At 40.6% G+C, this 22,695-nt stretch overlaps 1 protein-coding gene across 4 annotated transcripts in view; it reads right to left on the bottom strand.

Annotated features, from left to right (window-relative positions):
- GOLGA4 (golgin A4) overlaps positions 1 to 22,695 on the bottom strand; it is a 123,220-nt gene that overhangs the window by 92,778 nt on the left and 7,747 nt on the right. For 3 of the 4 annotated variants that reach the window (XM_032793185.2, XM_075062571.1, XM_075062569.1), the window contains exons 2-3: positions 19,427 to 19,525; positions 4,824 to 4,919 (exon numbers count right to left, since the gene is read on the bottom strand). In XM_032793185.2, coding sequence (XP_032649076.1) covers positions 4,824 to 4,919; positions 19,427 to 19,525 — 195 coding nt within the window. The remainder of the gene's footprint in view (positions 1 to 4,823; positions 4,920 to 19,426; positions 19,526 to 22,695) is intronic. The other variant, XM_075062570.1, reaches the window with a different exon arrangement.

The raw sequence follows: 22,695 nt of genomic DNA, 5'->3' as shown, positions 1-22,695 counted from the left end.
GTCACAATGGTGCACTGTGGGATACCGCCCGGAGGCCAATACTGTTGATTTGCGGCCACACTAACCCTAATCCGATATGGTAATACTGATTTCAGCATTACTCCTCTCGTTGGGGAGGACTACAGAAACTGGTTTAAAGAGCCCTTTATATCAATATAAAGGGCCTCATTATGTGGACGGGTGCAGCGTTAAATCGGTTTAACGCTGCTAAAATCGGTTTAAACGTGTAGTGTAGACCAGGCCTTAGATGCATACTTTTATTTTTGTTTGTAACCATTTTTATTCCAATTTCTTCTATTTGGTACCACTTAATTATCTGTTCTTTCTTAATAAACTTAATCGTGTTTTATTACAAAACCATCTCAGTGCAGCATTTCAAACTGAAGAATAAAATCCTCAGCCAAACCAACAGGCGGGTGCTGTGTACTGTTTTTTTAAAGAAGCAGTGAACTTCATACAGCTTTGTGAGTACTACAGTGGGAGGGGTGGAGCACTGCAAAGGATATAGTTTTGGGAAGACTTGGGACTGCAAGGGCTGTTGGTATCACCCTGCAAGGAGAAACCAGGCTGGCAGAAGCCAAGGTGAGGTCACTGTACTGTAAGCAGGCTGCTGGTGCCAGGGCTGCGCCAAAGCTGTCAAGCATAGAAACACCCGCGGTGTTAGGTGAACCCCAGAAGCATCACAACAGGCTAGCCCCCATCACAGTATACAATTAACAATTTAATGTTAATTATGTCAAATTTTTTATAGGTTGTCCTAATGTACAGACACACACACACACCCCTCAAAGAATATACAGCAAATTATTGTTTTGTAGTGAAAGGAAATAATGTTATTTAATTTTATGTACCACCTAAGGACTAAAAATAGACCACTACACACAGTGCCATGTTACAATAATTTAAATACATTATGTTCTGAGGTACATACATTATGTTCTGAGGGTCATATCTTAATATCTCTAAAGTGCATTGTAATCCTTGGATGGAAGGTGCTATGTCAAAACTTTGCTCTTTGGTAAGTCACAAGCTTAACATTCTTTAATGCCAGTGGAGTTCAACACTTTATGTTTATTAAAACTAGAACCAAGGAGGATCTGTTGACATTTCTATAGGCTTGAACTTAGTGCAGGTGAGGTCAGGCTTCCTGCAGGCCACGGAAGAAGCACCACATCGTTCCCTGGACTTCTAGCACTGAGTGAAGTTCTGAATCAAGATTACTTTGATTACTGCTACTGCTGCTTCAGGCTCTGATAGCAAATAACCCCAGCTCCCCTCACATTATTCACTCCTATAGTGACTCAAACACCATCAGGCAGGAGCAAAGAAACCCTGACCCATGCATCTTCAGGCAAGTAATGAGGAAGAATATGAGGAAGCTGTAAGCAGCAGTAATAATGCAAGTAGCCTGTCTCAGCACTTAATATGCCAGGGTTCTCTCCCACTGATCCATAGCAAGCATGACATCGCCAAACCAGGCTGTGTGTGGAGACCTTATTAACCCAAAAACGAGGTCATCTTTATTAGTGCAGATTAGTCAGGTTCCACTGTATATAAATGAGGGGTCAGATTGATCGGATATATCCTAATGGAACTTCTCTGGTGCCCCCAACCCAATCAGGTCTCTCTCCACGCACACAGAAAAAATAAATTCTCAGTTTCTCTCTAAGTTTCTAGAGAGATAATGTCCTGAGTGTGATCTGATGGACCGCAGCCTGTCTCAGTCCATAGACAGCCTGAAAATATAGCTCTGAGAGGTGTGAACTGATCCATATACCTCAATGGAGGGGTAAATTTGAAAAAGTTTAGGTAGTTTAAGTGTCTAAATTGTTAGCTATCTTATTACCAGTCATTTTTTCAGAAAAATCCAGCTATTTGGGAATTGTGTGTAAATTTTGAAATTGAGGGAGTAGGCTAGGAAGCGGTTAGTGTACATTCCCCCCCCCCACACACACACACAATCTGACTTCTCATATACACAAGAATTCCACCTGAGAATATTTCACCTTGAACAGCTTTCTCAGAATCAACAGAACATGAGGAATAAAAGAGTTCTCTCTAATTCAGAGCTACCAGACTATCACAGCTTCCCCACTATACTCCAGTTTTCTATACCAGATGCACCTTTTAAATAGCCTTAAAAATTCCAAACACTCTCCTTTCATTTTTTATTTAACCTAGGAAGTTGAGCTCCAATTTAACATTTAGTTTCCAGTGTCCTGAACTCATCTAAATAAATATTTCTTATTTAAACCTGTTAATTTTGTCCCTACCGTTCCCTATATCAAAGGGAGTCACGAAAAACTGTTCTCATGATCACCTCCTCTCCCTCCACGGACACACTGTATTTTTAGAAAAGGATTAAGTAAAAAGTGGCAGAGCCACAGACGAAGCATTATTAAAAACAATGGCAATACTCATTAATGCTAAACCTCACATGATCTTTTTTTGAGGGGGAGAGCGGGGGGGGAAATTTGTGCAGCTAGGGGTCCCAGGGAGAGCATGTACAGCCATCACTTCAGCATACACAGAAATATATGCTCCAAAATGAAGCCCATCTAGGATACTACATAGTGTGCTGTTTTTCAGTGCACAACAGTCTATGGCTGGAAGCACAAATGAATAAAGAATCTAATTATAACTGCAGAGTTTAGGTATGCAGAAAGTATCTAAACTGGAACATGGCCCAGAGTTGAACATGGCCAGGGGAGTGAGGTACTGATCAAGTTCCATGGGATCTCTAATGTTAGTTGGTTAGCACCTCTGGTTTATATCTCAGCAGAAACAGGGCACCCCTCCAGCATCTCACTGTCCTCTTAGCACCATAGTAAAGGACTGATTTAGTACTAACACTGAGGGAACTACTCCACGTACTAAATCAATATAGCACTCAAATACCTGTAAAGCTTCCAAGGACAACCTCCAGTCCAGTCCTGCTTAACTTGCAAGATAGGATCAAAAGCACAAAGTGGTATGGCTGCAGGTCACATCCCAATTCTTTTCCTATACTTTATTCTCCCCTAACACTTTCTGTGACTTCTTATATTTCTTTTCCCCTCTATATGGGGAACAAAAAGCAGCCACTTCAGTGGATGCTAAGTGTAAATATTGAAGAATGGGGAGACCATAGCCCCTTGAAAATGTTATATTTTCCAGTGACTATGCATCCAGAACTGTCGTAACACTGGAGCATAGAAGGCAGTCATTCTTCTGATTTTGAGGGAACAGAAGTACGTGAAACAGTCAAAAGAAGAGGGATGTGTGAAAGGAAACCTTGGTTCAGGTTGGAAATAGCATTCCTTGGTGTGTTTGTTCTTCCCTCTCCACTCTTCTTGTTCTTGCTTTTCACCCAGCTCCAAGACTGGAAACATTTTACAATGCACAAGACAATGGAGTATCCATTTGAAAAAGTAAGAATTAAGTGTATTTGCCCGAGCGATAGCACACTATTGCACTAACAGCCATGCCACGAGTTAGGCATGGCTGAATTTGTATGTATGAAAACAGTTTTCTGCTACCATTACACTGTATATATTCGATCATAAGCCAGTTCATTTATAAGCCAACATCCCCCCCCGCCAAGATAGATAAGTAAAAATGGAAAGAAATGTATAACCCATTCATAAGCCGACCCTATAATTCAGGGGTCAGCAAACTTTGGTTCCTGGGCCATCAGGATAAGCCGCTGGTGGGCCAAGATGGTTCGTTTATCTGGAGCGTCTGCAGGCACAGAGATAAACCTAAGTAAACAAACTGTCCCAGTGCACCAGCTGCTTACTCTGACGGGCTGGGACAGCAACTGGCGGGGAGATTTGGTTGGGGGAGAAGCTGGGAGTCAGTGGAGTAACCCCTGTGACCACCCCCCACATGACCCCAGACCTCACCCGAGATCCCCACACTCTCCCCATCCCATTCCTTCCCACCTTATGTGGGGAGGGCCAGGGGAAGATGTCTCTGGCCTGGCTGGAGCTGCTCCAGCAGGCCAGATCAGGCATCGCGGCCGCAGCCTGCTCCGGTGGGCCAGATCAGGCATCTCAGCCACAGCATGTTCCAGCGCGATCGGCTGGGCAGCACAGCCGCAGCGTGCTCTGGGGGACAGGGCTCAGTGGCATGGCTGTAGCCTATCAGCCCTGGAGCTACAGCTACTTCGGAGGCTGGGGATGAGAGCAGCATGGCCAGAAGTCGAGAGACTCTGGCCCCATCTCCTCTCTTCTGGCTCTGCTGGCAGTGCTGCTTCTCCTTACTCCCTCTTTTAGGGGAAGAGGCTTTGTCCCACCTCTCCCTCTCTATACCCATTCATAAGCCAACCCGCTTCTCTGGTGCTCCCCTTTTTTACTAAAAAAATTCAGCTTATGAACCAGTACATACGGTATATAGTAATATATGCTGCAAATAGCATACTTTTTAAAGTTCTTTTTCAGAAAAAGCACCACCATCAATGTTTATCATACCCATTTTCCTTCAAATATCCAAAGACAGACATTAAAAACTAGTAGAAAGACTTACAGCAGAATTTATGGATTGCAGGCAAGGAACCTAGAAACCTATGTGGCAATTGTTTGTTGAAAGTTTGGGAAGAATGCATTTTCCTGTGTAACAGAACAATGTTAATTTTTTGTGTTAAAATAAGTTCACATCACACAGCTCACCAGCCACTAGCTATCAGGTATTACCCCTGAATTTTAGTGCAGGGTTAGCAAGAGGGTAGTCAAGATGCCTTTGTGAGACTATAAGCCATAAGCAGCACTAATTTTGCCTTCTAGAATTAACAGTATTCTCCTCCCCCTGCTAAAGGCATCACTGAAAAGGGCAGGAGGACTCACCACACTGTCACTCTGTGGTTTAGGTCGTTTGGGATCCAAAGCAAAGATAGTATACTCAGAGAGAAAAGCAGGCTCTGCTATCATCCCGGCTAGCAGCTGTGTCATTCAATGCAAAAAGCAAGGAGATGAAAAACAAGTAATGAGAAAGGGGGAAAAAAAAATAAAAAAAAATCAAAGAATGTTGCAAACTTTTATCTCATCATCACAGTGCTAAAAGGGTCTACAAAAAGATACAATATGGTACACGTAACCCACTGAGGAATACAAAGCAAGAAGAGAAATACATTAAATCATTCATTGTCATAACAGCCAAGATTTATTATATTGATTATTTGGAGAGGAAAAAGTGATAGCAAAAGTGTGCCCTAATTTAGCCTTGCATGAGCAAGTACTATTTTGCATTGACCCTATAGTTTTATTTATAAACATCTACGAAACAAGTATCTTGTCCTGATATGTTAATTAGCTTATGACATAATATATTTATATTGAAATGTAACATTGGTACTTTCATATCTACTCTAATACAATTATTAATATAAACTATGTACTTCTGAATATTTATCTTTCCACTAAGATTCATTAATTAGATTGCAAAAAGTCCTTAAACTCTGAAATGCTAAATTATTTAGGATGTGCTCAAAATTGTACTTTAGCTATCACCTCCATAAATAATAATTGGAATCATTAGGAGTTACAAAATGATACAAGAAATTGCTAACTCAACTGGTAGTGTTTACATTTAAAATATTTGAATCAGCTTAGGAGATGAGCTTGTAAACTCACAGAAAGTAAAAGCATCCATGAAGAGAGACTGTGGAATAACAATTCAAATCCGTTATTATGAATTCAAGCGTGTTTTATTGTTTAATGTTGTTAGAATGATGTAACATGTTTCAATACATTGCTATAATTAATATATATTAATATATGTGTGTTAATATATTTCAGACTTTTGCTGACATTCAGAAACCAAAGACCAGGTTATCTTATTGCCTAACATGTTGATCAATTCAGAAATTCTAGACTTGAGTAATCTGCTGAGTGAATCACTTAAAGCACTTTTCATTTGCAACTGGTTCAGAAGGAAACCATTTCTCGATTTCAAGGTCCTAAGTATTATGTCTAGGGAGAGACACCATTGCAAAATGATTAGGTTCCTGATCTTTTTTAAATGGATACATAAAGCTTCCTGTTACTATGTTTATAACTGAAATTAGGACACAATTTGATCTATGGGAAGATTTAGAACAACACATACATAATGATTTATAATTACTGTTTATTACAGAAAATGGATGACGTGCTTACTATTGCATTAATAAGTGCACCTAGTGGTCTCTGGATATTACAACATGAATCAGGGCTAGGAAAATAATTTCAAGAGGCTTAGTTCTTATTTCTTCCCATCCCTTGGCTCTGTTATTTAAGGCAAATATTTGCAACAGAAATATAAATGAGAGCCTCAACAGATTCCAGTATGTGCGTGTCTAAGTACATGCCTATTTCATCAAAAAGATCAGCAACCAGACTATTTGCTGGAGAATTCCTCCAGAAATTGAGTCAGGGAGGGAGGAAGAGAAGAATCCTTAACTCTGCCCTGAGGCCCCTCTTCAACACCAGAACCACTACCTAAATCTCTTTGTTGGAGTAGCCTCCATGCTCCCCTGGCTCCGATTAAGCAAGAGGAATAGCCAACAGATCTGCTTCAGTGAAGCTGGACTCTGCAACACGTGCCCATCTGCTTTAATCACACACAAATCTGAGCACCTGAGCCCTGAACGCTGGTCCTCCAAAAAACCCTAAAGCTAAAGAAGATTCCTCCCATCCAGTAGATGCATTACCCTCTCAGTAAATCAGCCAACAGAGAGCAAAATAATAATAATAATAAAAAAAAATCACACATATAGTTCACGATACCACTCTCTATATAGCAGAACCTCACTGGTTCTACTATAACAAGATCTTCTGCAGCCAGGTAGGCGACACCGGGATTCAGCACTTAGAAAATTGTAAATTGCTGCTATTACCAATGCCTCAGTGGGGTTTCATTCTGAAACCACTATGTTGCTTAGTTCTACTTCTCAGAACTATGCTGTAAATGTTTAACTTCAGTAAAGGCTTCAACTGTACCAATGTCGGCCACACTTGAGATGTAATTCAAGCACAGTAGAATATAGAATAAATATTATCTCTAGCAACCTACTGGATGATTTATCAAGGACTGTCTTGGACATGAGATACCCTTATTGTAAAGTTCACATGCTGAAAACAGTAAATTACAGGGAAAAGACTCTCAAAGTGCACAGTTTTTACAGCAGAAGGGCCAGAAGGACACAAACAATTGTAAGCACAATCTAATACCCATTCATTCAGCTAAATACACTTGTGCATTTGAGAGAGTTGCTAGGGGACACTTTCAAATGTAAACTTATTAAAGTGTGAAAAATCCATCTTTCATCTCTTTTTTTGTTGATCTTCCCTTTCTAGGGGAGGAGAAAAGGGTACATTAAACGAAAATGTTCATGAGTGAGATTTTACACAAGCAAAAAGCATAAAATTCTAAGTTACAGTTCCCACAGCCCTCATAACTTTGGTGATAATTCTTCTGGTTTATAGGTGCAAAAAGAGCAATGGCAAACATTACATATGCACAAGTGGCCAACTTACAATAGTTGTGGGAACCATAACTGAGTTTTACGGTTTCATGACTTTGGGGTGTGTAAAATCTCAACCATCAATGTTTCACTAACAGTTTTTTCTATTTATTTGTGTAAATAACTAGCAGAGCTAAAACTATCAAAGAAAAAAGTGACTTTACACTAGTTCTCTTTTGTGCTTATACAAGATCAGCTAAGACAATGAAATGCAAAATTGTAAAACTTGTAAGTAGAAAGCAGTAACTGCCAATAATTAAAGATTTATGAAGATTTCCAAAATGAAATGTATATTAACTGTAGCTCAGTTGATTTAGTATATTTTAAAATGTGACTAGTTTGATTTTACATTGTCAAGAATTTCTGGAATCAGATAGTTCTGAATAATGACTGCACAGTAATGGTATATTAGGTGTTTGTGTCTCACAAGACTAAATAGTTAAATTCAACCATGACATTATTTAGTAATCTTATTTCCACAGAATCAAAGAACCATCAAATCTAACTCCCTGCTAAGACGCAGGATTTGTTGAGTCAACTATTCAAAACAGACTGCTATCCAGCCTTTCTGAAAATCTCCAGTGAGGGAACTTCCATGACTTCCCCAGCCAGTTTGTTTCATTGTCCTACTGCTCTTAGTTAGGAAATTTTTCCTGAGATTTAATCTAAATCTTGTATGCTGTAATTTGAACCCACTGCCTCTTGTACTGCCCTCTGTGGTAAGAGAGAACAATTTTACAGTCTTTTTTATAGCAACCTTTCAAGTATTTGAAGACTGCTATCAAGCCTTTGCTCATATGGCTTGCAATCCATCCCTTTGATCATCTTTGTCCCTTACCAGTGGATTTTTTAGTTTCTCCAAATCTTTTCTATACAGCAGTGACCAAAACTGGACACAGTACTCCAGCTGAGCCCTAACCAGCGCTGAGTTGAGAGGTACTATTATCTTCCATGACTTGCATGCTATGCCTCTGTTAGTGCAACCAAAAAATGCCTTTAGGTTTTTTTGCAACAGAATTGCATTGTTGACTCACGTGGTGTGAGCCACCATTACTCCCAGACCCTTCTCAGCAGTGCTGCTGCCACCCCAGTTATCCCCCATTCTGTATTTATGCATTTGTTCTTTTTCCCCCCAAGTGTAGCACCTTACATTTGCCTTTCTTGAATTTCATTTTGTCGTCTATATCAGTTGTTTTCAAACTGTGTGTCACGATCCAGTACTGAGTCACAGAACGTAAGGCATTGGGTCGCGCCAGCTCTGGTCAGCACCGCTGACCAGGCCATTAAAAGTCCCATTAGCGGTGCTGCCTGGTTAAGGCAGGCTAGTTCCTAACTCTTCTGACATCACACTGTGCCTCAGAAGCAGCCAGCATGTCTGGCTCCTAGGTGGAGGGACCTCGGGGCTCTGCATGCTGCCCTGCCCCAAGCTGGGGTGGGGCGGTGCCTGTGGGCGAGAGGTGCATGGAGCTGCTTGCGTGCCTCCACCTAGGAGCCAGACCTGGTGCCTTAGCACCCCCGCTGCGCCACTGACCGGGAGCTAGAAAAGGAAAGCTGCTAAGCACAAGGAAATCACAATTTCTAGTCTGTGCTCTTTCACTGACATTAATAATTCTGTGCACACTTCATTGTTATTACCAACCAAGGCCACGTTAGACGACAGGGTAATTTAAAGGTTGAACACAGTCATTTTGTCAGAGCTGAAAATAGAATCCAGGGACCACAAAATGTGCTGCACCTCTCAAAGTGTGGCACAGAAAGTATAGTCATAGGGGGTATGCAAAGATGGTTTTAAGTTAACTTTCTACCATCCACATTCTAGGCTGCTCTATGGGCTGGTGCAGCCCTACAGGCTGCTCTAACTTACTAACGCCTTACCTTCACCCTATAGTCTTCTCTGAAGACCAGAACTGCCAGAGTGCAGAGCATCTTGACCAACCCCCATCCTGCCCCTGACATGCCATAACCCTAGCACTCCTTATGCCAGGGCTGTGAGGAGGGATACCACAGGGTCATGTGCACCAGCTCTATGTTACCCCTGCACTGGGACAATTCCCTACGGTGCTATGCCTTTTTATGCTGTTCCAGCAGCATAAAGAAAAATCAAGTTAGAAACTGACTTAAATTCCACTTACCCACACTGCCTTTCAGAATGTGCCAAGTCTAAGTGCTTGATTGTGCATGATGTCTAATCACTAGACCACACCCCCACCAAAAACAAGAACAGAACTCAAAATTCCTGATTACCTGCATTCCCCTGCTGTCGAGCAAATAGTTGTGTCAATCACCAGTATATTGTGTGTCATGTATTCATTTGCATTGTGGTAGCGCTTAGAGGCCCTCATCGTGGATCAGGAAACAATTGTGCTAGACACTATACAAACAGAACAAAGAGACAGATGGGCTTACAGTCTAAGGCTATGTCTACACTAGACAACTTACAGTGACCCAGCTGTACCAATACAGTTGTGCCACTGTAAGATCTCTAATGCAGCTGTTCTATGCTAATGGAGAGAGCTCTCCCATTGACATAGTTAATCCACCCTCAACAAGTGGCAGTAGCTATGTGGTGGAAGAAGCTCTTCCACCTAGTCCTAGTCCACACCAGCACTTACGCTGGTATAACTTATGTTGCTCAGGGGAGTGTTTTATTCATATCCGTGAGCAACACAAGTTATATCAACATAAGTAGTAGTGTAAACATAGCCTAAGTATAAAATATCTTCTTATAGTAGCTGATCCACAAAGAGACAAAAGCTGACTACTGCTATTAGTTCCTCCTTTACTTCAAGTGGTAGAGATGTCAGCTGTGGATCTACAGGTTTGGGGTTACAATGCTGATAATGGATCCATGGAGGATGTTAATATGATTCTACATTAAAAAATGTGTTCACTTATCTTTTTACAAAAGCAAGGAAATTAAATACAAAAAGCTATATTAAAAGAATGTTACAGTCAGAAAGTCAATTGCTCAACAGTTAGGAAATGCCAGAAAGTAGGCTGCCCAGGTGAACCATAATTCAGTCACTATGTATTATGAAAAAGTCTTTAACAACATGATTGTGTATTCTTTTTTCCCCACCAGACCCCTGCCATTCAGTACATAGAATGAAATTGAAAAAGAGGGTTGCAAGAAAAGGGACAAATCTGATAGATTAGTTCATGTCTGTATGCCTCTATATCAAACTACAAAATTCCATTTTGTTTTGTGAGTACCATTTTGGTTGTAAAACTGCACTATACCTTCATTGTTGTCTTTTTACTTTCATCATGGACTAGAATTCCAGGAAGAATTGGCAGAGGACTAACAATGCAGAACAAACAAGGGTGTTAATTTAGATAATCCTCCAGTTAAATGGAAACATGCTCAGAGAATGAGCTCACTGCAGCCTAGGCAAACTAATTCCCTCAGGTAGGCTAATACCCAAGCAATGGGCCACCTGACAAGGAACTTGATGTCAGTCAGGGAGGCCACCTGACCTTGGGGCAGGGGCAAGAAAGAGAGACAGACTGGATCTCAATGGGTGGTGGTGGTGTTTTGTTTTTTTGGTTTTTTTCTGAGAGAGAGAGACAGACAAGAACCAGAAGACAAGGCTGTGCTGGAGAAGGAGGAGGAAGTGAGGAAGGTCCTAGGATTTAGTCAGTGTCCTTGCAGAATTGCAAGAGGCTCTCAGAGAAGTGAGGAAATGGAGGCAGGGATTTGCATACAGGTTTTGGTGTCTTCCCTGGACCTGTATCTCTATGGTGACCAGATGTCCCATTTTTAAAGGGATGGTCACATATTTAAGCCCTCCTGCAGGTGTCCTGACTTTTTCTTAAAAACGGGCAAATTATCCCTTATTTTCTGTCTCTCCCTCCCATTACTACTGGCAGGTCCTGCTGCTGGCCGGATTCCTGCTCACCAGCCACCCACCTACCAGCAGTGAGTGGTGGGGGCAGGAGTGTGTGCCAAGTTGTCGACGATGAGGGTGGGCACTGGGGCAAAGCTGCAAAATGTGGGGCCGGTCGCTCCCTCTGCTGGTCTGTCAGTGCAGCCCCTGCTATATGCCATCTCTCAGCCAGCATGACCCCGCCCCAATCCCGTTTCCAGCGAGCATTGGCTGTGTGAGTGCAGGCAGGCACCAGGCAGGGTGTCGCTTCTGCTGCCCACCCACTGGCCCTTTACATGGTCCCCCTCTCCCTGTCCTCTCCCTGCTTAGCCCCTCTCACCCCTCCCCCAGCCCTACTGCTCCTCATCCCCCATAACCCAGCAGAACGCATCCTGCTCCCAGTTCTGAGCGGAAAACCAGCCCCCGGTAGGAGTGCTCATCTCACTAACAGCCTGGCCAGCAGACTCCTTCCTTCCCTCTCTGCCTCTGGCTGGGCCAGAGCCCCAGGAAAGCCCAAGACCCTCTGGCTCAGGCCACTGGCCAGGAAGAACCAAGCCTTTCATGTGCCAATGCCCCACAGAGCCCTGGCACGGGGAAGCCTCTCTGCCCCTCAGCTAAGCTCTGGAGTGGCAGGGAGGGAAGCGATTTAGAGCCTGTTTGCACCCCGATACCGCAGGTTTCACAACAGCCTCTTGGGCAAGGACTTTGCACCCTCTTCATCCCCCACCTCCCTGCCCTGGGTCCTGGTCCCAGAGAACGTGGGGCTGCTCCATCCCCTAGGCACCCTCCCCTGCTGAGCCACCTCTCTGGCTGGGTTCACTGAAGCTCCTGCATTCAAGTTCTCTGGGCCCTGGTGCACAATGCATCCTTAGGGCTTAACCCCTTCCTGCCTGTGCTGTAACCAGGGGACAGGAGGCAGCTGGGTTATGTTGGTGGCTAGCAGCAGCCTGGAGGTGTTAGCTGCCTTTCAACACTGTGCAGGCAGGAAGGGACAAGCTGCTTCCAGCCACAGGGAAGCAGGGGAAGGGGGAAAGAGAGCCAGGTCATTCCCTCCCCCTCCCTACCCCCAATGGCTGGAAGCAGCTCCAATCCCTTCCCTCCTGCACAGTGACAAAAGGCTGCTGCTGGCCACATTCTGGTGTGAACCCTGCCAGAAATTTGGGGAAAGGAGGCATGTGACGACCCTGGCATGCTGCCCCCCTTCCATGTGTTGCCTTGGGAAGATGTGGCGCTAGGTGCCAGGAGAGGTGGATTTGTCCCAGGGACCCAGCCAGGCATGGAGGGCGGAGAGCACTGGGTTGGTTGGTCACCCTCCCCCCCGCCCCCCGTGAGAGAAGGGTACGGGAGTGTCTGTGTGTGACCTCGCCCCATATAAACCCTAAAGATAAGATAGATAAAAAGAAACTAACTACACAGTATTTCTTTTAAACAGGGGCTCAGTCAACTTGATGTTAATTTGAACATTTGTACTGACTGATTGCCGTTGAACTTGCTTCAATACGAGTCATTTTACTAGGTGTCCCGTATTCAGCACAAGGAAGTATGGTCACCCTGTGTATCTCTCTTGTTTTTTGTATGTGAGTAAAGTGTGATCAGTTTACAAATTCCATTGTACAGTCTATGTATTATTTTCTTTCACTGTCACATAGTCCCTTTGTGCACTGGAAACTCCACAGCTTTGGTGGAACTCTAGGAGCATGCAAGGGTTATGGGGAGGCTTGAGAGAACAGGCCCTAGTTTCTGGGCCTAGGTAGTTGGTCTGAGGAGTCCCCATGTCCAAGAGGGGTGTCAAACCCTGGCTCTGCACTTGGGAGTGCATCTCCAGAGCAAGTGCCTAAACTGTGCACAGAAAGCTTAAGAGCATGTGGGATACAGTAGGTGGATCCACGTTCAGCGACCGGGTTAGTGACTGCTAGATGGTGCTCATTCAGGGTTATAACAATGTTCACTTGTTTTTGAGGCACTGGACTAGGACCCAGGATAGCTAGGTTCTGTTCCTGCCTCTATCACAGGTGTGTATGAAATACAGATGAACTATCATAACACACACTCATACACACAAGCCAAATTAAATTTTGTATGGGCAGCTTTAATTCCAGCATTTCCTAACTTGCTGATGCTTGACTTAGCAACTTTAATGTTCTTAATTCTAAGGTTCTTGACTCAGTTTTTGTATGTAATCTACTATACAAATTAATAACAACTCCTTTCTTCATATAAGTCACAATCACACCACTAAGCCTTACACTGGAAATTCACTGTAGGTTAGTATTCAAAATACTGTAATTTTTTTCTTCAGCACTTTTTAAGAAAACAATGAGACATTACTATTATGATAGATGCTTTTTAAAACCACTGATAATGACAGTGGTTTTGTTTGCTTTCTGTATAAATCAGGTAAAAGTCATGTTTGAAGTACAGCCCAAAAGGAAAAATGTTCGATTTCTAATTATATGAAGTACTCCTGTAGGGACTAAAAAATTTCAAAAAACTAAATTACAAAACCACTTTCTGAAGGAAAACCTCTAATGAGTAGAGATTTAAAAACTAAAATAACTAAAGAGTAGATCGTAAGAGTGACAGGTTAACCGCTAACAATGAACTTCAAAAATAGTATTTTGAAATATTAGCAGTGGGCTTAAATGTAAAAATCTAACGTTAACAATAGCACATCAAGTTTCTTGACTGTCATATTTATGGCCTAACTGTAGGATAGGGATCAATTTGGCATACCTTCAAACAAAGCAATAACATGACAGATAAAACCTTTTAAACGCAAGCCACAAACGTGAAAACAAATGACATTAGTAAGAACTGCTTCCCACCACACACACATTTTCTCATTGAGACATATCTCCAAGACATAAGTGCCCTCCAGCTAACATATACAGAGACAACTCTTGAGCTTGTTGGAAATATAAAAAGCAAGTTGTCAAGACAATATCTATATATCAAGGGTTTCTCCTGCATAAAACAGAATGGCGTATATTTGTTTTGTATTCTATTTCAGAAAGAGTAAACATCTGTATCAAGAACAGCCTTTTTGTTGTTTCTGCTACAGTGTGCAATCTAAGCATGTCTGTATAAGCATGCATAACTGCCAAAAGTATACATTGCTAGGTTTCAAACAAATACCAGGTTACATATCCTTCAACATTTTCAAATATTTTACTTTCCCATTTGACAGGAAAAACTAGTATCCATGCATGACAATGTCTATTAAAAGCACTTCAGATGAGGCAGAGCACAAATGAACTGAAGTAGCAGCATTAGCAAGGGTATTAAGATGAAGTGTCTTTGTTAGATTGGAAAGGCCAGTTTCATCTGTCTTACTTTCTTATTAGACCACCCTGGGAAAAGGTTGCAGTTAATCTAAAACCTATTATAATATTAAAAATTATATGGCAATACAAATATCTTGCAACTCTAAAATAAAATGCACAAGCACAGGTGTGGTGGCTTAGCTCTATTTCTACACTCTATAAGAAACTCACAAGATTCCTTAGCTGTGTAAAAAAGGAACATCACTTACTTCCAAAACGCATCCTGAAAGCCAGGCTGAGACCCTTAGACCAGCATGAGTAGTTGCCCTATAGCAAAGGCTCTCAGATGATGGCCCAGAGTTACATTTGTTACCTTCTGCAAATGTGCAGGGCATGTGTGAGCTATATACTGTATAATTCTTACAAAGAGAAAGAAAACTAAACTTTTATAAAAATGTATTGTTTAGCAGATCCATTTCTCTTTAGAATCATGATGTGGGGCAGCAGCAATGAACTCTGAGTTAGATCCAAGCACAATTCAGAACTGGCAAAGGCCAAGGTAGCAAATTATGTTGGGGGGAGCATCACAAACTGCTCTGCAATGATGACTGCATCCATAGTGAGCCAATTCTTCCCTCTAACCCAGTTGTTTTCAACCCTTTTCCATTTGTGGACCCCTAAAAAATTTCAAATGGCAGTGTGGACTCCCTTGAATATCTTAGGCATAGTCTGCAGACCCCCAGGGGTCCACAGACCACAGGTTGAAAACCACTAATCTAACCAAATGGGAGCCTGAAAAGGAAAGGGAAACTAACCACCAGAAGGTAAAAATCTCTCCAAAAATGTGTGGTTGGTCAAGTATGCAAGTCTTTCAAGATTTCAGAACATTATCTCAGACTTAAAATCCCTTTAAACTAAGTGGAATAACAGTAAAATATTAAAGAATGCTTTACATAAATGTAAAATTTGTTACAAAGGGACTGTCTAAATTTCTCTCAACATTTAAGATATTTCTTCAAAACAAGTTGTCACAAAATCTATGAACAGTGGAAATATTTCCATGATTCCAAACATTTGAAGTTTTAAATATAAACATTCCCAGGCATGGTTTGCAAGTTGGACATTGCAGCACTAAGAACCTGCAAGTTAAACTGACTAGAAATACAACACCACTGCAAATAATTTTAACTGTGCTGGTCTCAGGATATCAGAGAGACAAGGTGGGGGAAATAACACTGACACTTAATTCATTGATTTTCATTTTTAAATCAGAGAAATGCAAACAAAGAATGAGTATAGTGAACAATATAGACAATTTCCAATAATCTAAGATACAAGTAATATATTTTAAGACCCATATATTGCAAAGAGATTTTTTAGCTAACAATGTTCCTTTAAAGTAAATCCCAAATGCTACTATATGTATTTTGACCTATTTTACTTAGCTACAATAAAACTCCACGGACAATTTTTTCTAAAGAGAAGCACCCAGTTTGGCCAAACTAAAATGTTGCTTGAAAAACATGCCAAGGAAGGCATGCGTGTTCAAAAACCAATTGTACAATTTGGTCTATTTCTTCAGGTCATGTGATTAAGAATAAAAGGTCCTACACTTAAACTCTATTCTATGCATATCTGGTCAAATTACACTTAAAATGAAAATAAATATACAAGCTTGTTTTGTTGTTAATCATCATGTTTAATAAAAAGGAATATTTTAATTAATTTCAATGTCTTGACTGAGCTAACTTCTTTAATGTACATTATTAGAGAGAAACTTATTTTCATGTAATATTAACAAGAATGGTTCCAAATAAATCTGGGAGATTTACTATAGCTTTTCAACTGTACTACGTTCTGCATTTCTAATTACAGAATATGCTTCACAACAGAATTGCTATGAGAATTTCTAGGCTGAGACACAATCATATACCCGAGCCCCCTTATGGTCCTCTTTGTTTTCCGTCCCTTTGTCCTATTTCCCCTTCTCCCCCTCCCTGCCTAAACAAACACAGAAAAACAACATAACTTGCTTCTTGCCTCTTCCCAGCCTTAACCACTGTATTTAGAGCATGGGTAATGCAACTTGGCATATCCTGTGGGCGGCCTTTGATTCTCCTGTTTGTCTGTAGAGTGTGTGCATTACTGTGCAGACTGGAGAAAAATAAAGGTAAAAGGCAACATTAATTAAATGAAGTATAGCAAGATGGACTCTATGGCAATGAAAAGCACTAAGAACAATCTCAATGCTGCAAATAGCATTGAAATGAATCAGAGAACACATTACAAGCCAGACAGTGTATGTATATTTTTTAAAAATAACTTTTCTATAAAGAGGCTTTCATTTTTGATTATTTTTAAGATATGGGCTCAAGATGCAAAATTTGGACATATACCTGAACATCAGTTCTAAGTTTTGGTTTAGGGCCATCTTTATTTTTTAAATTGTCATGGCACTGTACACAACATTGCAGAATGTGTCAAATAAGCGAGTCCCAGCTTCAGAGAATTGCTGTATTAAAAAAAAAATCAAATATGTAATAACACAACACAGAACAGATTAGACCCAAAGTGGGCTATAGGTTTTTACAAGCTAAGCTGATTCAAGGAAGAAATGAGTCTTAAGAATTTTTCTAAAGGAAAGGTAGGACGGCTGGTGAACATTAATTGGATACTGTTCCAAGCATAAAGAGCAGCCTAAGAGAAGGCATGAAGTCAAAGGTGGGCAAAAAAGACAAGGCAGCAGTCAACTGAAGGTATGTGTACACTGCAATTAAATACCCGTGGCTGGCCTATATCAGTCAACTTGGGCTTGCGAGACTCAGGCTGCAGGGCAGTAAAATTGCAGTGTAGACTTAAGCGCTTAGGCTGGATCCCAAGCTCTGGAACTCTTCCTCCTTATGAAGTCAAAACATCTATACCGCAATTTTACAGCCCAGTGAGCCCGAGTCTACTGACACAGGCCAGCTGTGGGTGTTTAACTGCAGTGTAGACATAAGCTTCTTTGGATGAGAGTAATGTATAGTAGAGAAGGCGCCACAGGAGATGCGTACAGATAGAGGCAGAGAAATAGTTGTGCAGAGCCTAGAGAGTGAGGGATGAAGAGCAGGAATTTGAGATAGGAAAAGGGTTCAAGCCTGTATAGAGATTAACTTTGATTAATCTTCAATTTTTGTTGATTTTTTAACTTAATTTCTAACTTCAGTAAAGCAAAAAGGTGTTATTTCTTTGAAAGGCTATTCAACTTTCATCCACATTCTTCTCTCCATTGTACAGAGATGCTAGAAGAAAGGGGAACAAGAATTACAGCAATGCTACAGAATAAGATAAATAACATCAGGGGAATAACTTCAAGGTGTTGCAAAATTACAGGGCACAAGGTGCTTTTTGAAAGTCTTTATTTTCAGTTTAGAAAACGTAATATATCTTAGGGATTATCCTTATCTTTAGATGCCCAACATCCCCAGTTTGGCTGCCCCATCATTAATAGGTTTCTGATAGTTCTACTGAAGAGGGTTTACTTGTTTATAAAGCTGTGCCACAACTAAAAAAGAAAATTAGAGGTATTACAAGAACCATATAAAGTTGTCAAGGACTGGAAAATGAGTAAGCTGGTCACACAAATAAATATCACCACCACATCTAATGCCTTATGCTTTCATTTTTTCACACACACATACTGTCAAGCTCCTATTAAGAAAATGCCTGAAAACGAGTGTCAGTTATTCAAAGCTGTGAGTAATGAAATTCATTAAGAAAAAGTCAGCCAACAGATTCTCTACTTTTTGCACTGGTCATTGATGATAGGAGTTCCAGTTGCCAACAATTCCTCTTTCATGTAGGAGTGAGATGGCTCTTACGAGGTAATCTGCTCTTAATTCAAACTGTTGAGGTAGCACAAGTACAGTTTTTCCTGAATGATTACAAAACTTCCCTCGATATCTTTAATAATTAAGCTTGGATGGCACTGGTTGCTGACATTTTGGAGCACATATGAACTGAAATTTTCTCTAGGGGCAGCTGTGGATTATTCTGTCTATATTCAATAAGGTAAACAAACTAATCAGAAAACTTTTAAATTAGTCTTTCAACAAAGCACAAAGGAAACTTGCAGTAATTTCCTCTTGTTTCATGCTTCATTGAGGGAACCAAGGAATCAGGCAGGAACCATCAAAAACCTGTAAATCAGCATCTTTTAGGGAAACATCAGATCTAGCTGTGGGACTATTTTCTTGATGATCTAATGAAGCAAATAAGGTGGCAACAACCCCTCCAACCCAAGAACCTATTGACTCAGCAGTACTGACTAGGCCATTTTCCTCCATGTACCATTAAGCCAGGTTTCTCTTCAGTGGCTGTGATAAAAATGAAATATTGCAATTGTCCACTGATCAAAACTGACAGATTATTTCCCCAATACCACCTCATCAGCAAGACCAGTTCAATTCAGTGTGATGGATGAGTGTATATAAATATGAATCTCCTTCACAATTACAGCTCACTTTTTGAAATTTCAGTTACTTCAGTCATAGTTACAAAATCTCACCTGCTTATGGTTAGAAGTCATGGAAAAGGTCACAACATTTCTCAGCCTTGAAGTGTTACCAGCTTGAAAAGTTTAGGAAGCCCTGCTTTACTGATATTAAAAATGCAGAGTTTAATTTGTATATACAGATGAGGTGTTGAGAATACTAATAAAGAGTTCTTAGATGAAAAAGGTTTTGTGTAAAGTGATAAATGTGATCATACACTTAGATATTTTCTAATATGCTACAGATAAAAAGTTTACGAAAAGAAAAACAGTGCCCTGAACTGACCTCTTTGTCTGGTGTTAAAGTGCCTTCATCAGATTGTTCTGTAAGTGAAGATGTTCTGCTCCTGTTGCCTGGTGATGGTGGGGAAGATTTGGAGTAGGTCTGCATGGAGAAAGTGCACAAATCAGCAAGCAGTTTGAACTAATTTCACACATAATTCTCCAGTGTTGTAATATTTCAAATGACAACCGTTAACTGCAGTGCTCAATATAGCTTTGCTAAAGCATTTCATAAGATTTTCTTAAAAGGAAAAACACAGCTCTCCCAAGCACCTACATGACAGATCTTATCTTGACTCAAAGCCTATATCACAGAAAAGGCCACAATTCACAGGAAAACGGCCATATTGGGTAAGACCAATGGTCCATCTAGCTCAGAATCCTGACTTCCAACAGTGGCCAATGCCAGCTGCTTCAGAGGAAATGAATAGAACAGAGCAATCATCAAGTAATCCATCCCCAGTCATCCATCCACACCCAGCTTCTGGCAGCTAGATGCTTAGGACTCCCAGAACATAGGGTTGCATCCCTGATCATCTTAGTTAACAGCCACTGATGGACCTATACACCATGAATTTATCTAATTCTTTTTTTAATCTAGTTATAGTTTTGGCCTTCACATCACCCCCCAGAAACAAATTCCACAGGTTGATTGTGCACTGTATGAAGTATTACTTCCTATTGTTTATTTTAAACATGATGCTCAATAATTTCATTGGGTGATCCCTAGCTTCTGTGTAATGTGAAGGTGTAAATAAGAAAGTCCACAGCATTCATAATTTTATAGACCTCTATAATACCCCCCCGTTAGTTCTCCCTTTTCCAAGTTCCACAATCCCCATCTTTTTAATCTCCTTCTCACATGTAAGCTATTCCATACCCTTAATCATTTTTGTTGCTCATCTCTGTACCAATTCTAATATATCTTTTTTTAGATAGGGCAAGCAAAACAGCATGCAGCATTCATGGTGTGGGTGTGCCTGGCTTTACATAATGACATCATATTTTCTGTCTTAATACCTCTCTCTTTCCTAATGATTCCTAACATTGTTACCTTTTTTGACAGCTGCTGCACTCTGAGCAGATGTTTTCAGAACACTAACCACAATGACTTCAAGATCTCTTTCTTGAGTGGTAACAACTAAATTAGACCCCATCATTTTGTATGTATAGTTGGGATTATGTTTCCCAATGTGTATTAATCAACACTGAATTTCATCTGCCATTTTGTTGGCTAGTCACCCTGCTTTGTGAGATCCCTTTGTAAGTCTACAGTCTGCTTTCGACTTCACTGTCTTGAGTAATTTTGTATCATCTGCAAATTTTGCCATCCCTTTTTCCAGATCATTTACGAATATTTTGAACAGCCCAGGTCCCAGGACAGCTCCCTAGGAGACACCACTATTTACCTTTCTCCATTCTGAAAACTAAACACTTATTCCTACCCTTTATTTCCTGTCTTTCAACCAGTTACTGATCCATGCAAGGGCCTTCCCTCTTATCCCATGACTGCATACTTCACTTATTTGCCTTTCGTAAGGGACTTGTCATAGTCTTTCTGAAAGTCCAAGTACACTATATCACTTTTTTCCACATTTGTTGACCTCCTCAAAGAATTCTAATAGGTTGGTGAGGCATGATTTCCCTTTACAAAAGCCATGTTGACTCTTCCCTCAACAAATCATGTTTACTTATCACTCTGATGATTTTGTTATTTAATACAGTTTCAACCAATTTGCCAGGTACTGAAGTTAAACTTACTGGCCTGTAATTGCCAGGTTCGCCTCTGAAACTTTTTTAAAAATTGGCATCACATTAGCTATTCTCCAGTCATCTAATACAGAAGCCGATTTAAGTGTTAGGTTACATACCACACTTAAGTAACTGTGCAATTTCATACCGGAGTTCCTTCAGAACTCTTGGGTGAATACCTCCGGTCCTGGTGACTTATTACTGTTTACTTTATTAGTTTGTTTCAAAACCACCTGTACTGATACCTCAATATGAGATAGTTCCTCAGATCTGTCACCTAAAAATAATAGCTCATGTGTAAGAATCTCTCTTACATCTCCTATAGTGAAGACAGATGCAAAGAATTCATTTAGCTTCTCCAAAACAGCCTGGTCTTCCTTGAGTGGTTCTTTAGCAGCTCAATCAAATTGCTGCAAGTTATTGAGTCTCTGCCTAGCTGCTCTTCAAATTCTTTTTTGGCCTGCCTAATTATACTTTGACACTTGACTTGCCAGAGTTTATGCTCTTTTCTATTTTCCTCAGTAGGATCTGGCTACCAGTTTTTCAAAGATACCATTTTTGCCTCTAACCAGTTCTTTTGCTCTGTTGTTTAGTCATGGTTGAACTGTTTTGGTCCTCTTACTATGTTTTTTAATTTGGGAGTATATATTTAATTTGAGTCTCGATGATATTTTTTTAAAAGTTTTTATGTGGCTTGCAGGCATTTCATTCTTGTGACTGTACCTTTTCTCTTCCATTTAACTAGTCTCCTAACGTTTAAGTAGTTCCCTTTCTGAAGTTAAATGCTACTGTGATGGACTTCTTTGATATTTTCCCTCCCAGAAGAATGTTAAATTTAATTATATTATGGTCACGATTATCAAGCAGTTTAGCTATATTCACCTCTGCAACCCGATCTTGTGCTCCACTTAGGATCAAAAATTGCCTCTCTCTTTGTGGGTTTCAGGACTAGCTGCTCCATGAAGCAGTCATTAATGGTGTCTACAAACTTTATCTCAGCATCCTGTCCTAAGATGACATGTACCCAGTCAATATGGGAATAGCTGAAATCCCCCATAATTATTGAGTTTTCTATTCTTATAGCCTTCCTAATCTTCCAGAGCATTTCACACCATCACCATCCTAGTCAGGTGGTTGGGAGTATATTTTTACTGATACACTCTTAGCATGGAATTTCTATCCATAGAGATTCTATGGTACAGTTTGATTCATTTAAGATTTTTATTATATTTGACTCTGTGCATTCTTTCACATATAGTGCCACTCTCCACCTCCACCAGCACAAACTATTCTGTCATTCCTATATATACACTGTACCCTGGCATTACAGGGTCCCATTGATCATCATCATATTACCAAGTTTCTGAGATGCCTATATCAATATCTTCACTGAATACCAGGCACTTAAGTTCACCCTTCTCCAGTCAGTCCCAAGAACTTGCAGTGAGGCTACATTAGCTATTTTAATAATTTATAACCATGGCTCACACTTAGTACTACAGATCTAAGGCCTGACAAATA

The sequence above is a fragment of the Chelonoidis abingdonii genome, chromosome 2 (genome assembly GCF_003597395.2).
Source record: "Chelonoidis abingdonii isolate Lonesome George chromosome 2, CheloAbing_2.0, whole genome shotgun sequence".
NCBI lineage: Eukaryota > Metazoa > Chordata > Testudines > Testudinidae > Chelonoidis > Chelonoidis abingdonii.
The sequence above is the reverse complement of the archived record's forward strand: the minus strand, read 5'-3'. Positions and strand labels throughout refer to the sequence as shown.